The sequence below is a fragment of the Vitis vinifera genome, chromosome 11, assembly GCF_030704535.1.
Source record: "Vitis vinifera cultivar Pinot Noir 40024 chromosome 11, ASM3070453v1".
Classification (NCBI taxonomy): domain Eukaryota; kingdom Viridiplantae; phylum Streptophyta; class Magnoliopsida; order Vitales; family Vitaceae; genus Vitis; species Vitis vinifera.
The window spans coordinates 8,656,472-8,671,768 of record NC_081815.1 but is presented as its reverse complement, the minus strand read 5'-3'; the positions used below and the strand labels follow the sequence as shown (position 1 = coordinate 8,671,768).

The window sequence follows — 15,297 nt, the reverse complement described above, 5'->3', positions numbered from 1 at the left end:
ACACGAAGCCAATCCCCACCTCAAGAATTTGGCACATTCTTCAAAAAATTTGGTACATCGTTCATTAAATTTGGTACATCTGATCCTATTGTTTCCGGGACCCCCATCTGAACATGGATGGTCCATGATTTCATTTTGGAACTCATAAGGAAGTGATTGGGGGCCGATCTTCACCTCAAAATGCACTTAGGAACCCTTGATACATCCTTCACAAAATTTGGTACATCCGATCCTAATGTTTTCGGGACCCCCATCTGAACATGGATGGTCCATGATTTCATTTTCAAACTCATAAGGAAGTGATTGGGCGCCGATCTCCACCTCAGAATGCACTTTGGAATGCTTGGTACATCCTTCACAAAATTTGGTACATCCTTCATTAAATTTGATACATCCGATCCTATTGTTTCAGGTCCCCCATTTAAACATGGATGGTCCATGATTTCATTTTGGAACCCATAAGGAAGTGATTTGGGGCCGATCCCCACCTCAGAACGCACTTTAGAACCTTTGGTACATCCTTCACAAAATTTGGTACATCCATCATTAAATTTGTTACATTTGATCTTATTGCTTTTGGGACCCCCATCTGAACATGGATGGTCCATGATTTCATTTTGGAACCCATAAGGAAGTGATTAGGGGCTGATCCCCACCTCGAAACGTAGTTTGGAACCCTTGGTACATTCTTCACAAAATTTGGTACATCCGATCCTATTGCTTCCAGGTCCCCCATCTAAACATGGATGGTCCATGATTTCATTTTGGAACCCATAAGGAAGTGATTAGGGGTCCATCCCCACCTTGGAACGCAGTTTGGAACCCTTGGTACATCCTTCACAAAATTTGGTACATCTTTCATAAAATTTGGTACGTCTTTCATTAAATTTGGTACATCCGATCCTATTGTTTTCGAGACCCCCATCTAAACATGGCTGGTCCATGATTTCATTTTGGAACCCATAAGGAAGTGATTGGGGGCCAATCCCCACCTCGGATCGCGATTTGGAACCCTTGGTACATCTTTCACAAAATTTGGTACATCCTTCATTAAATTTGGTACATCCGATCCTATTACTTTCGGGTCCTCCATCTAAACATGAATGGTCCATGATTTCATTTTGAAGCCTATAAGGAAGTGATTGGGGACCCATCCCCGCCTCGAAAAGTAGTTTGGAACCCTTGGTACATCATTCACAAAATTTGGTACATACTTCATAAAATTTGGTACATTCGATCCTATTACTTTCGGGTCTCCCATCTGAACATGAATGGTCCATGATTTCATTTTGGAACCCATAAGGAAGTGATTGGGGGCCGATTCCCACATCGGAACACACTTTGGAACCCTTGGTACATCTTTCACTAAATTTGGTACATCATTCACAAAATTTGGTAGATCTTTCATTAATTTTGGTACATCAGATCCTATTGCTTCTGGGTCCCCCATCTAAACATGGTTGGTCCATGATTTCATTTTGGAACTCATAAGAAAGTGATTGGGGGTCGATCCCCACCTCGGAACGCAGTTTGGAACCCTTGGTACATCCTTCACAAAATTTGGTACATCCTTCATTAAATTTGGTACATCCGATCCTATTGTTTCCACGACCTCCATCTGAACATGGATGGTCCATGATTTCATTTTGGAACCCATAAGGAAGTGATTGGGAGCCGATCCCCACCTCAGAACGCACTTTGGAACGTTTGCTACATCCTTCATTAAATTTGGTACATCCGATCCTATTATTTTTGGGTCCCCCATTTAGTCCATGATTTCATTTTGGAACCCATAAGGAAGTGATTAGGGGTCGATCCCCACCTCAGAACGCAGTTTGGAACCCTTGGTACATCCTTCACAAAATTTGGTACATCCTTCATTAAATTTGGTACATCTGATCCTATTATTTCCATGACCCCCATCTGAACATGTGATTACTACCAAAAAGTGCTATTTTGTAGATCTAATTATAATGGTTTTAAGCACCTTTAAGTAGTAATCATATTCATTTAACCCAATTAATTCATTAAGGTCCTTAGTAATTGGTTTTAACCATTTTATGGCAAGTTTACATGTTTTTATCAGCTTATGAATCGATTCAAGCATGCCAATTGATGGAGGAGCTATTTGGGCGAGTTAAGCAAGGATTTTGGATGATTACAGGCTTGAATTTCAAGTGGAAACACGAGCACAAGCAATGGAGAAGACGAAAACAGAGTGAAGAGAACAGAGTGAAGAAAACAGAGTGAAGAAAACAGCTGCAGTCTTCTTTCGCACTTTTGAAGCACTTCCCAAAGTCCATTTTTTGCATGCTATATACCATTTGAAATCTTAGGAAGTCAAGAATCCAAAGCTTCAAACCGTGTATGATTTGGAGCTGAAATGAGGAAGATATGGCCTTCAGAAGGCAACTGCATCATGTCAAATGACCAATTTCGCAAGGAGATTTTCTTCATGGTGCGAAATTTTGCCACTTCGCACCATGAAGAAACACCTTGCGAAAATTTCGCAAGGAGGATTTAGGCACATTGCGAAATTCCTTTGAATCCCCTGTTTTGAGACGTTGTTGATGTTATTCCACTACCGGTTCTCCAAGATATTTTGCTTGATTTTTAGCTTTGTAAATACCTATTTTACCCTTGTAATCAACCAATGAATAGGTTGCTTTTGTAATAGCTCTTGTAATTTAGCTTGTTATTGTCTTTAAATAGAGGTGAAGAGCCTCAGATCATCTAATCTTGTAACCTGTAACTTTATAAGTTATAAGAGCACTTTTGTTCATAAGTTTCTTTTCTCTTTTCTTTCTCATTTTCTTAGTAGCCAAACATCCTTGGAGGATGAAATCCCCAAGGATGAGAGGCTAAAACCTTTTAGTTTCTTGAAGTAATGGATGCCATGTGAAGCTCCCGTGTCAGGATGGAGATTTCCAAGCCATGAATGTAAGTAGCTGAGCGTCATAAATGTTTTCGTTCAAAGTAAAGCTTTTAATCCCTCTGACTTGCTTTGAATGGCCAATACTTGATAAGCTTTTGGTCTCAGTGGATTCTTATTGTTAGATCCACTGACGTTCGTTAGTTATCTCCTACGAGCCATTGTATTGCAAGTCGAGGAGATGACCTATACCAATAAAAGAGCATTTGTGAGGTTCAGCTACCCTTTTTGTAAGTTTTCAAGGACTAAAACTCAGTTGTTAAACTCATACCGGTTCGGGAAGTAAGCATCACCTTAGTTGCTTCCCCAACTCGAGGTGAAGAGTCCCAAAATCTCCATTTTTACACAATGAGTTAAGCATGGCTATCCAAAGCTTTGAGAAACTTCTTTTTCCATCTTTTAACCTATTTTCATGTTAGTTTAGTTTACACACCTTCATCTTTTTATGTTTTCATCTTAACCTAATTTTTATTAAGAAAAGTTCACTCCATTCTCCGAAATTCACCAGTTAAAGTAAAAACCCTTCCCAGTGTTCGATCCTAGAGCCACTATGCTATAGTAGCTTTGCTACTTTAGTGTAAGGACCTTAGGTATAAATTTTGTTGATACCCTTACATGCCAAGCTACCAAGAGTCGGGTTGTCAACATGGATGGTCTATGATTTCATTTTGGAACCCATAAGGAAGTGATTGGGAGCCGATCCCCACCTCAGAACGTACTTTGGAATGTTTTCTACATCCTTCACAAATTTGGTACATCCTTCACAAAATTTGGTACATCTTTCATTAAATTTGGTACATCTGATCCTATTGTTTCCGAGGTCCCCATCTGAACATGGATGGTCCATGATTTCATTTTGGAACCCATAAGGAAGTGATTGAGGGTCGATCCCCACCTCGGAATGCACTTTGGAATCCTTGGTACATCCTTCACAAAATTTGGTACATCCTTCACAAAATTTGGTACATCCTTTAGAAAATTTGGTACATCCTTCATTAAATTTGGTACATCTGATCCTATTGCTTTCAGGACCCCCATCTAAACATGGATGGTCCATGATTTCATTTTGGAACCCATAAGGAAGTGATTGTGGGCTGATCATCTCAGAATGTAGTTTGGCACCCTTGGTACATCCTTCATAATGTACCAAATTTTGTGAATGATGTACCAAATTTTGTGAAGGATGTAACAAATTTTGTAAATGATGTACCAATGTTGCCAAAGTCTGTTATGAGTTGGTGAACGACCTTTAATAACTTCTCGAGGGTCTCTAAAGGAAGAAATGGACTATGGAAATGGAGATAAGTGTCTCGTTAGCTCAAGGATTGGATGTATCAAATTTTCTCAATGATGTACCTAGGGTTCCAAAGTCCATTTTAGAGTAGGGAACGATCTCCAATCACTTCCCAAAGATCCCTAAAGGAATAAACGGACCATGGGTAATAAAATAGAGGTTTTAATAGCTCAAGTATGTACCAAATATTTTTAAGGATGTACTAAATTTTGTAAAGGATGTACTAAGAGTGCCAAAGTTCATTCCGATGTGGGGAATGACCTTCAATCACTACCTAAGGGTCCTCAAATGATAATATGGACCATGGGAAGATAGATAGGGGTCTTGATAGCCCGAGGATTAGATATACCAAAATTTCCTAACGATATACCAAATTTCCTTAAGGATGTACCTAGGGTTCCAAAGTTCGTTTCGGAGTAGGGAACGACCTCTAATTACTTCCTAAAGATCCCTAAAGAAATAAACGAACCACGGGTAATAATATAGAGGTCCTGGTAGCTCACATATTGGATGTACAAAATTGTTTTAAGGATGTGCCAAATTTTATGAAATATGTACCAAATTTTGTAAATGATGTACTAAATTATCTTTAGGATGTACACTGGGTTCCAATGTCTGTTTTAGGGTGGGGAATAACCTCTAATTCCTTCTCAAGAGTCCCTAAAGGAATATATGAACCATGAAAATGAAAATAAGGTTCTTGGTTTCCCTAAGAATGGATATACCTAGGATCCCAAAGTTCTTTTTAGGGTGGGCAAAGACCTCCAATTACTTATCGAGGGTCCCAAAAGAATATATACACCATGATAAGTATGATAGTATTTCATGTTCTCCTAAGCATTAATTTACCTATTTTTTTAAGAATGTACCTATTTTTTTTATGAAATTAATATAAAAGGTTAAATGCAATTTTTTATGAAAAACATATTTTCTTTTATATTTTATTTTAATTAAAAATTAAAGATTTTAACCAAAAAAAAAGTTAGATCCACAATCAATTTAAAATCATAAGAAAAATGATAAAAGCACCGCCACTTATTGTGATTTTGATATGATAAATTTAAAATGAAAATTAAAAGAAAAATAATGTAAATAATAAAATAGTATTACAATGATATTTTTACTTTTACATGTGATAGAATTTACAAAATAAATAAATTTTTTGTTTAGTATTAATATAAAAAATCTTATATCATAAACTTCTAAATAATAAAATGGAATTTTTAAATTTAAACCTTAATTTATAAAAAGTATTATTATAATTAATATTTAAAATCATTATTATTTGTGGGATAATATTTTCATTTTTGTCCATTATATATTTTGTTTTTATTTAATTTTTTATATTAATTATTTATTATATATTATCATTTTAAGTTTAATATGTCAAAAATGATTAAAAGCAATAAATATGGAGAAATTAGAGAGTAAAAAAAATTAAAATTAAAGAAGTTTTATGAGAAAATGCACGAGCATATTAAAAAAAATATAAAGGAAAAAGAAAAGAAAAATAATAATAATAACTAATAGGTGACAATGGATTATGGTGGCAAGAGAGGAAAAAAAAAAGTGGAAACGTGGCAAGTGGTAAGGAAGATATGTTGATGTAAGAGAAATAATAAAAATAAATGACACATTTACTGGTTAACAGGTGGTATTAAATTGGTGTGTTCTTTGTCCTTTACTTTCGAGGATAATTGTAGAACAAATTTGAAAGCACTATTGGAGTGCATGAATAGACAATATTTTTTCCCATTTTACACCAAAATTAAAAAGAAAAAAGTAAAGTTCCAAAATCTCATATTTTTTTGTAGTTGGTGTATGGTTAGATGATTTTCCTTTTTTCGAACTATTCGATTCACCCCAAATCGGTCGGGTCGGCCGATTCACTGGTCCGACTTTCGGTTTCGACAGTTTGACGCCGGTTCAACAGCTATCCGGCTTAAAAGACCGAACTAGATTGGATTGGTGATAGGTTGGAACGATTGGATCGTTAGGTTTTTAAAACACTGGTTAAAATAGATAAAATAATCTCCAAATTTGTAAATCTAATCCTTTTTATATTTTTATTTAAAATGTAACCTATTTTTTTTATATATATAATTATCCTTTATCATTTCAAGTAATTATATATAATTTTTTTTTAAATTATTATTTATTTAAAAAAAGAATGAGGATATTTTTATCAAAATGAGGTCAAAAAAGATAAATGGTTAAATATTCAAAATTGAGTTTTTAATAACCCTTTAATCAAATAACCCTAATTTTTATATACAAATACAAAAAAATTTAGAGCTTAAATTAAAAATATAATGATTTTTAAAATTAATTAAAAAAATTAAGGTATTATTTTTTTTTTATTATCAAAATAATTTTTAAGTAGATAATGCAAACATAACTTTTACATAAAGTTTCTAAAATTTCTAATTTTTTTTTAAAAAAAAAAACTAAATCATCTAAGTATTATTTTTTGTTTTATTTTTATGAAAAGTCAAACTTATCACTTTCATGTTATATATGTTTAAAAATGGAAAAAAAAAATTATTTTGCTTGCACTCAAATTCAAGTAATTCATTTCAGATTTTTACTCTTGAAATAAAGTTCTATAGGTATTTGGTAAAACTTAAAACTTATTACTTAATTATTTAAGCTGACTTTAAGTTATGTCATACTTAAGTTGTTGACTTAGAACTTATTATTTAACTCTTACTTTTTAAATATTAAGGTTGTTTGATAAAATTAATTTAAAATTTATTCTAAATCATCAAATTGATATATTTATCCTCATAAATTATAATTAGGGTAAAAGAGGTTAAGTAATAATGGAGGTTATAGAATAGCAAAAAAAATTGTAATAGTAACTAGGACACATGAGGATAAAAAGGTAAAAATGAAAATATAAATTTAAGAATAAATTAATTATTTTTACTTATTATTTAAAGTTGTTTTTTACTTTAAATCGTATTATTAAGTCATTTTACCAAATAAACTTAATTTACTTATTAACTTAAATTAATACGGGCATGATTTGGACCGTTAGATCACGCTTAAAATGTAAGGCGATTTTTTGCCAAAATATCAGAGATTTTTCTCTTTCATAGGTGATTTTTTTCATTAATCGTTGATTTATTAACTACAACCTATATATCGTCGATATATTAGTGGTATTTTGCGATATTTCTCCTCCCCGATATATTAGCTAGAAATATCGTGTCAAAACCTCCAAATACACGATATATCGCGATATTTTCATTCCTGATTGAAACTCCTTTATATTATCACAATCAATTAATGAAAATCAATTCATCTTTCTAGAAATTTCTTTCTTCTTAATTATTTAACATAACACTAGTTGATCCATTCATTTATGTTTAAGTCTTTCTTTATACATTATTTTATTTTATTTTATTTTATTTTATTTTACCATATCATATTTCTTTCTTTATAATAATTTCCCAAATTTATAATAATTTGATAATGATAAAAAAATTTATGAGCAATGAGAGATCAAATGCAATGAAATGTGGATCAAATGGATCCAAAATGAACTATTTATAAATAAAAAAAATTAGGTCAAAAAAGTTGTTCAAGCATCATTTTATCGTTGGAAAATATTTTTGGTTGTTAGATCAAAATTTAGGCGAAATCTGACCGTTAAATCATGAAATAGTTGTTGGATTGTCATCCCAACCATTGGATCAAATGAGGAAGCTGATTGTTGCACACGAGCGTGATCTGGGGCGTCAGATCAACACGGGTGTGATTTGGGCCGTTAGATCATGCTCATAGTGTAAGATGATTTTTCGCCCAAAAATTGGCGATTTATTGTTGAAATATTAATGATTTTTTGCATTCATAGGCGTTTTTTTTTTCTAAATTGTTAATATATTGACTACAACCTATATATCACCGATATTTTGGCGATATGTTGCTATATTTCTCCTCCCCGATATATTAGTTGAAAATATCGTGTTAGAACTTCTCAATACACGATATATCATGATATTTTTGTCGCTGATTGAAACTCCTTTATATTATCACAATCAATCAATGAAAATCAATTCATCTATCTAAAAATTTCTTTCTTTTTAATTCTTTAACAGAATATTAGTTGATCCATTCATTTATGTTTAAGTCTTTCTTTATACATAATTTTTTATATATATACCATAGCATATTTATTTCTTTATTTAAAAGTTGGAATTAAATTTCACATGTAAAGGCCTGAGACTAGTTGTTGAACACAAGGATTAAAATATCAGTAAATACAAATATATCAGTACTTGATTTTACAAAAATATCGAAGAAATATCAATGGATATTTTGACAAAATTATCGATGATGCGAAAATTATTCAAAATTCACAATAATGCTTGAAAAAACTCCAAAAAACAAAATGATAAAATAAGTAAGTAATGCTAATTTTTTTTAATAAAAATTTGATAAATATTATCTTTAATCTTACATATAATATTTATCAAATTTTTATAAAAAAAATAGCATAAATTCCTTTAATAAATTTATATTCATTTATTTTAAAAATTAAAATACTTTTATTAAAATATATTTTATTACATTTTAAATAAAAAATTAAATTTATTTATATAAAATATTTTATTTGAGATTTGATTTCTAAAAATTTATTACAAGTGACAAATTTTCTATTAACATTAATTTATTTAAATAATTAAAATTATTACTAATTTATCTTATCAAATTAATTTTAATTTATAGAATATTAGGAATTCATTAATTTTTTTATATTGTATCAATTTTTTAGTAAAATTATATTTTTAATATTTTAAAATAAAAATATTTAAAATTAAATAAATTTAAACGGATAAAAAAAATGAAGTGATAGTAATTTTTTAAAATAGCATTAATGAGATAAATATAAAATTAGTTAAATAAAATGATAATATAAATTTAAAATAAAAAATAAATTAAAAATGAATAATTGAAAAATAAAAAAATGATAAATACTTTTTAAAAAAAAACTTTCAAAAAAATATTCGATATTTCCTAGATATATCAGAGATATGTTTGATATATTTGCTGATATATCCGATATATCACCCATATATATTTGATATTTTGACAGGCCTCCATCGATCTGATTTATTTTGACAAGTTTCTATCGATTTATCGGTTCAAAAATCAAGCTGATATTTTTTTGATATTCCTTTCATTCGATAATCGATACTCAATATCCTTTCGGGACTGTCAAATATCCAATATATCGATTAAATATAGTTGATAAAAACCAATTTTGATAAATAAAAAAATTTAAAAAAAAAAAAACCGATTTTTCAATCTACGGTTGAACATAGTGGCCATCAAGGAACAACTGTTGCACTTGACACTATTTGGTGTCATTGAGTTGCACTACTTGCATTATTGGCACTTAACATCAGTACTTTCTATTTGGTCTCGTTGAGTTGTACTACTTGCATTATTGGGAAAATTGTAAGGCAACGAAGGTGTTTTTCGATACTGCCCTCAAAAAAGAAAAAAGAAAGAGAAGAAAAAAAAAAGGGAGTACACGGCATGTGGGTGGCCCTTAGTGCAGTGATGGTAGCGCACTCTCCCTTAAAAGACAGACAAATTTCTGCTGGGCTGGGCCAGGATAAGGAACGGGGCCGGACGCTGGGCTGTTCTAATTCAGCCACAGGTAATTGGCAAATCAAAATACCAGAGTCATAGACAGCCTGACTTTGACGTAGACATGCATGGAAACGACCCATACATAGAAAGGACCAACTTTGCCCGCGTTCTACAACCAAAATCTAGAGTTTTTTTTTTTTTTTTTGAAGAAACTCTTAAAAAAATAACAATAATTGGGCTAGGAAATAACTCTCCATTGTACTGCACGTACAACATATGGATGTACATGTAAAATTGCATTCGGTGTATATATAATTAATTTTATTCATTGATTTTGTAAAAGATAAAATTTGTGTATATAGAATTAGTCAACCACAGCCTGTGAGCGCATGTTTGAAAATATATCACACAGTTGATCTCAAGCTTGTAGCCTTGTTAACATTTTAGTTTTTTCTTATATACCATCTTATCTTTGAGTTATTTGTATTTATCTGTTATAAGTATGACTCATTAATTTCTGCCACTTAGTTATCTGAAATGATTAGTTAGTTTCTTTTTCTATTATATTCTCTTCTAACGGGAAAGAGAGAGCAGAGTGAAGAGCGTAATTCTGAAGACACAACATTTTTTCATTTTTTGTATAAAGAGAGAAAGTGTCTGGAAAATCAGATTGAAAATAAAAGAAAGAGTAGCTTTATTGAACAAGATCTACCAAAGAAAAACTGATCAAGGGAAATTCCAACATTATCTTTATTTTATAATGAAGGATTAATTGAAAGTGGTTTTTGACTACAAATATCTTCGTTGAAGAATTTCTGGAAAGCGTCAATGTGGCGTACTTGCAGCCTCAATGCAACAAGGAATGATCCGTCTAGGCCCTGGCCCGGAAATACGAAAACCTTCCCATCGTAGCCAATTTCTCCTGGACCCATGTAAATTTCCTCGCCCCACCCGAAATCCGCCCCATAAATGGGCAGTCTGGCCCAGCTAGTGATCTCAAGATTAGGGTTCCCATAGAAAGCTCCTTTGGCGCATCCAACGGTGTTGAAATTCCTGAACGGAGTTACATCCTCCTGACATTTCACATACATAAGAGATGATTGTAAATATTCATGCGTTGCCTTCTCTATTGCCTGTCGTGCTTTACCTGAAGCATAGCCTAATGGCTTGGAGACTAGCTCCCCTGACGTGCTTTCAGCAGTTACCCGAAAAGTAGCATTTCCGAAATATCTGGGTGGCAATGGTGGCTCCATGCGATTGCGAGCATCAACGATGATAGACAATGTTGTTGGCTGCTGGCTTTCATGCTGACGTGCCTTGCACGCACTCCTCCAGATGTGTCCAGCAACAGCCTCATACCTGGTGTAGGGGCGCTTGTTGTTGGAAGCACTCCGATCCTTATTGGCTTTGTCCTTCAGTTTCTCAACTTGATCTTTGCTTAATTTTAACGTGAGTGTAGCGCTTTCTCTCTTTCGCTCTTCCATGTGATCTTGCTTCCCAATCAAGAGGGGCTGAGGACTATACTCTGGATGATCAAACACTGGTGCACTCAAATGCTCCGGGGCTAGCAAAATTGACCGATCCAGAAATGGTGAGCTATTAGGTTGCTCGCCACGGGCGATTTTAGCCCACTCCGAGATGAAGTGTGATGCACTAAGGCCATCAGTCATGATATGCAATGCTCCCAAGCCCAGACTTATGCCACCACAGCTAAATTTGGTGACTTGCACCAAAAGCAATGGTAGTTCATGGATTGGCTTGTCATAATCCACAGAAGGGATAAGAGCTCGGATCTCTTGGGTTGGTCCGAAGTCTCCAAAGTCATCGATTTTGGCATCGGACTCTACTGCAATGAGCAGAGCCCCCAAGGCATTGCACTCGAGCACAAGGCGGCCTCCACCAATCCAGTGCAACCTATTGAGGCCTCGCGTCCCTGGTGATTCACGTAGTTGCCAAATGAGTGGACGCACGATCTCAACCAATATAGATTCTTGATTCAATCGTACTACCTGCAAAAGGCGTCCAGACAGGGTATCCGGACGCACCCTCCGATGGTTTTGTCAGCCATGGTTAGAGAGAGATAAATCAGTTGGCCTTTTATTAGGTATAACAAGCTTACCTTCCCCTTTGTGTGAAGGTTCATATATATAGTACCAGAAGCTTTGTTTCCCTCTTTAATGGTAGGGAGATATTTTGGGTTTGTCATAATGCCACTAGGTGGTGGCAGGGCCATCATTACCCTACGGGCGGCTAACAGAGATCGTGGAAGGCTATGAGATTGTCAGAGATCGTGGGAAGTGATCGTGGGAAGTGACTTGCCGTCACTTCATTCTTGTCCTTTCACTCTGCAGGTGGCGGAACGTGGGTCATGGCAGACTGTTGTGATAACGTGCAAGACTTGCTTACTTCAGTTAATGATCCGGACAAACATATCCGGATAGTATATGTCAGTCATCCGGGTGCGTTGTGGCAGGCGTTCGGATGTTATGTTTGTGAGTGTCGTGTGCCTCTTCTTGAGGGAGTCCGGATAGGAGAAGCGCGTCACGTGTACTCTTGGGAAAATCCGGATGAGAATGTGTGCTACATGTCATCAGGAGATGTGTGCCACGTGTGGGGAGGGGTCCCTACGCAACCATCCCGCTAGTGGATAGAAAATCACCAATGCCTCACTCAGAGAGTGCCTCAGAATCTCGATGGCCGATTCAAGGGACACATTTACAGGTGGGTAAAAGTAGATGATGGGTGCGTGAGTGAGAGCTCTAACTTGATCACTGTCTGATAAACACCTGTAGCCTCCCGGTGTCTCCTTGGCTGGTCTCACCGTGTAAGTAGCCATCAATTTCACCATTTTTTTTCTTTTTCTGGAGAGAGACACCCTAACCCGGAGAAATAACTTGGATAGGATAAGCGATTTGCAGCACCTTATAAATATAGGAGATATATATAGCACCCGTGGCTGCTTGCAACCCAACTTTCAATCATATTCTAATGTCAATATACATTTATTTAACTAATGTTCAACCCAGCCCACAAATAGGCCTAGGATTCAAATGTCCTGATCCGCGAATAATCCTCCCTATAAATGAAAGCGGTTTTTCCAATTTTTTTTTTTTTAAATAAAAAACTTCTCTTATATCTTCCTATCACGGGAGTAAAATCAAATAAACGTCACGTGTGTCTATATATATAAGGTAAGATTTTAATTTTTCTTTAAGAATTGTACAATTGGAAGAGAAATTCAATCGGACAAGGAGATAGTAATTTGCATGAAAAATCACTCACAAAATCTATGTGAAAGTAAAAACCATTAGATTAGAAATAATAGAGTTACAATCCATTAAATATGGAGAAGAAGTACATATTTATTTTATGGTTTCTATATTTGAGATTTACATTTTAAAATTTACACCTAATTTGATTCTTGTCACTATGCTCTTTCATGGACTCTTCAATGCCTTGAAGAGATACAAATTCATGAATCCAAGAAAAAAATCATGAACAATCTTAGAGTTCCAAGTTAAATAAAAGAATAATAATTTAAAGTTTAAACATATGAATTTTTTAAAGAACTCTCACAATAAGAATAAATTAGAAAAAATCTAGTGACTTGAAATCAATTTTAAAATCATATTTTATAAATAAAAAATAAAAAAAAATCATTTAGCACACTTAAGAATCTTAGAAAGATTTGAAAATGCTTTTTCTTCTTTTTTAAATTAAAAATATTTAGAAAAAATTCTTTTTTGAATTAATTTTATTATATAAAAAGATTATCTTTTTAAATTTTTGATTTAAAATTCTTTTTCAATTAATTTTATTTGTAATATACATAACCCACTTCTCACCTAACATAATTATATTTATCTATTTACTTAGTTAAGATTCCATCAATCTTAAATTTTTAAAAATAGTGTAAATCATAGGAAAGTAACCAAAGTTTAATCTTCATCAACAAAACAAAATTTCAAACTTACCCCAATAATAATATATATTTTTTACCCAAATCGGATTTTTTTTTTTTAATTACCCATATGGTATATCTTTCCATGTTTATTCCAACAGATTATATTTCATTACACACGTTGAGTGTGACTGGTTGTTGAACATACATTCATCAACCTAAAAAGAAAAAAAAATAGTGGGCTCCACTTTGAAGGAATAACGGTTGCACTAAACATCACCAAGTTTGTTCCCATTGGATTTGGCTCAATGTAGTGATGGGAGCGCATCAAATGGTGAGATGCATATAGGTTATGTTTGGTTACTAGAAAATAATATTAAGGAAAGAAAAAAAATATTAAAAAAAATGATTTTTTTCATGTTTGGTTGGTCTATGAAAAATATAAAAGAAAATAAAATATAATTAAAATTAATTAAAATTTTATGTATTTTTAAATTATTTAATTTTTATATTGATGAGTTAAAATAAATAAAAAAAGTTTGAAGTGACAAAAAAAAATAGCTTATCAACTTTTAATCTATTTTTTATTTTCTTTCACTTTTTCTTTCTTTCTACTTTTCTTTTATATTTTCTTTCTCTTCCATTTTCCCTCAAAATTTATAAAACCAAACATTGCAATAAGGTATGGAGACTTGATGTGTTCAAATTTTAAGCCAATGAGGATACCCGAGACAGCTCCTCTTCAGAGACAGAAATGACCAAACTATACCCCACATGGAAGAAAAGACCCCCCTTGTTTCTTTTTCATTTTTTACAGTGTAAAAAGTTGTAATAATGAAAGCTCCGTATCATTGGTTGGAATATTATTAAAAGAAAAAAAAAAAAAAGGACAACTAAATATCATAACCTAAACATGCATATACTAAAATTTTGTGTGTAAGTTTCACTATACATTGTGGACCCATAAATTTTATTAATGTTTAAACTAGCTTAGGTGATATTTGTTTTTTGACTTAATATAAAAAAGTAAAATATTTGAATTTTTTATTAAGTTAAAAGTAACCTATTAAATATCAATTACCATAACTAAATTGATGTAATTGATAACAAGTTTATTTTAGTTATATTGATTGATATCAACTGATTACTTTTAATTAAAGAAAAAAAGTCAAATATTTTAGTTTCTTTTATTTAGTCAAAACACAAGTGCCACCTTAATCTATATTAGGCTGCTTAATTATTTGCTCACTTCCTCTATGTAACAATGGAAGAATACTTAGGCATGCCACTTCGCGAGCTTGATATAGAGATGTAAAAATGTAACAATGGAGAAATATAGGGAGTTTACTTTAAAATATAAAAAAATAAAAAAAAAAACTATGAAGAAATGGAAAGAATTGTGACAAACCATTGTTTTCATGTCTTTGGGAGATAAGAATGAGTTTTGAGCCAAAATGAGCTTCTATCCATGTATAAAGTTAAGTTTGGGCTCTATGTGAAACTATTATTCAAAATGGCACTCCTTTTTCCACATTGGCACAAAGGTTTTTTTTTTTTTTTTCTAGT

The 15,297-nt window shown here is 32.7% G+C and overlaps 1 protein-coding gene across 1 annotated transcript; it reads right to left on the bottom strand.

Annotated features, from left to right (window-relative positions):
• Window positions 1-10,504: 10,504 nt before the first annotated feature.
• On the bottom strand, window positions 10,505-12,793 carry LOC100251863 (hydroxycinnamoyl-CoA:piscidic acid hydroxycinnamoyltransferase). Its single transcript, XM_059740870.1, has 2 exons — window positions 12,464-12,793; window positions 10,505-11,744 (listed from the first exon to the last, which is right to left on the bottom strand). The coding sequence occupies exons 1-2, from the start codon at window positions 12,676-12,678 to the stop codon at window positions 10,586-10,588; spliced, it is 1,374 nt and encodes a 457-aa protein (XP_059596853.1). The 5' UTR covers window positions 12,679-12,793; the 3' UTR covers window positions 10,505-10,585.
• Window positions 12,794-15,297: the final 2,504 nt, after the last annotated feature.

What these genes read in the sequence shown, in the direction of transcription:
- LOC100251863 (XM_059740870.1), bottom strand. Translation starts at nt 12,678, where the DNA reads ATGGTGAAATTGATGGCTACTTACACGGTGAGACCAGCCAAGGAGACA. An exon ending in TTCTATCCACTAGCGGGATG is followed by an intron (nt 11,745 to 12,463) that starts GTTGCGTAGGGA and finishes AGGCCTCAATAG; the next exon opens with GTTGCACTGGATTGGTGGAG.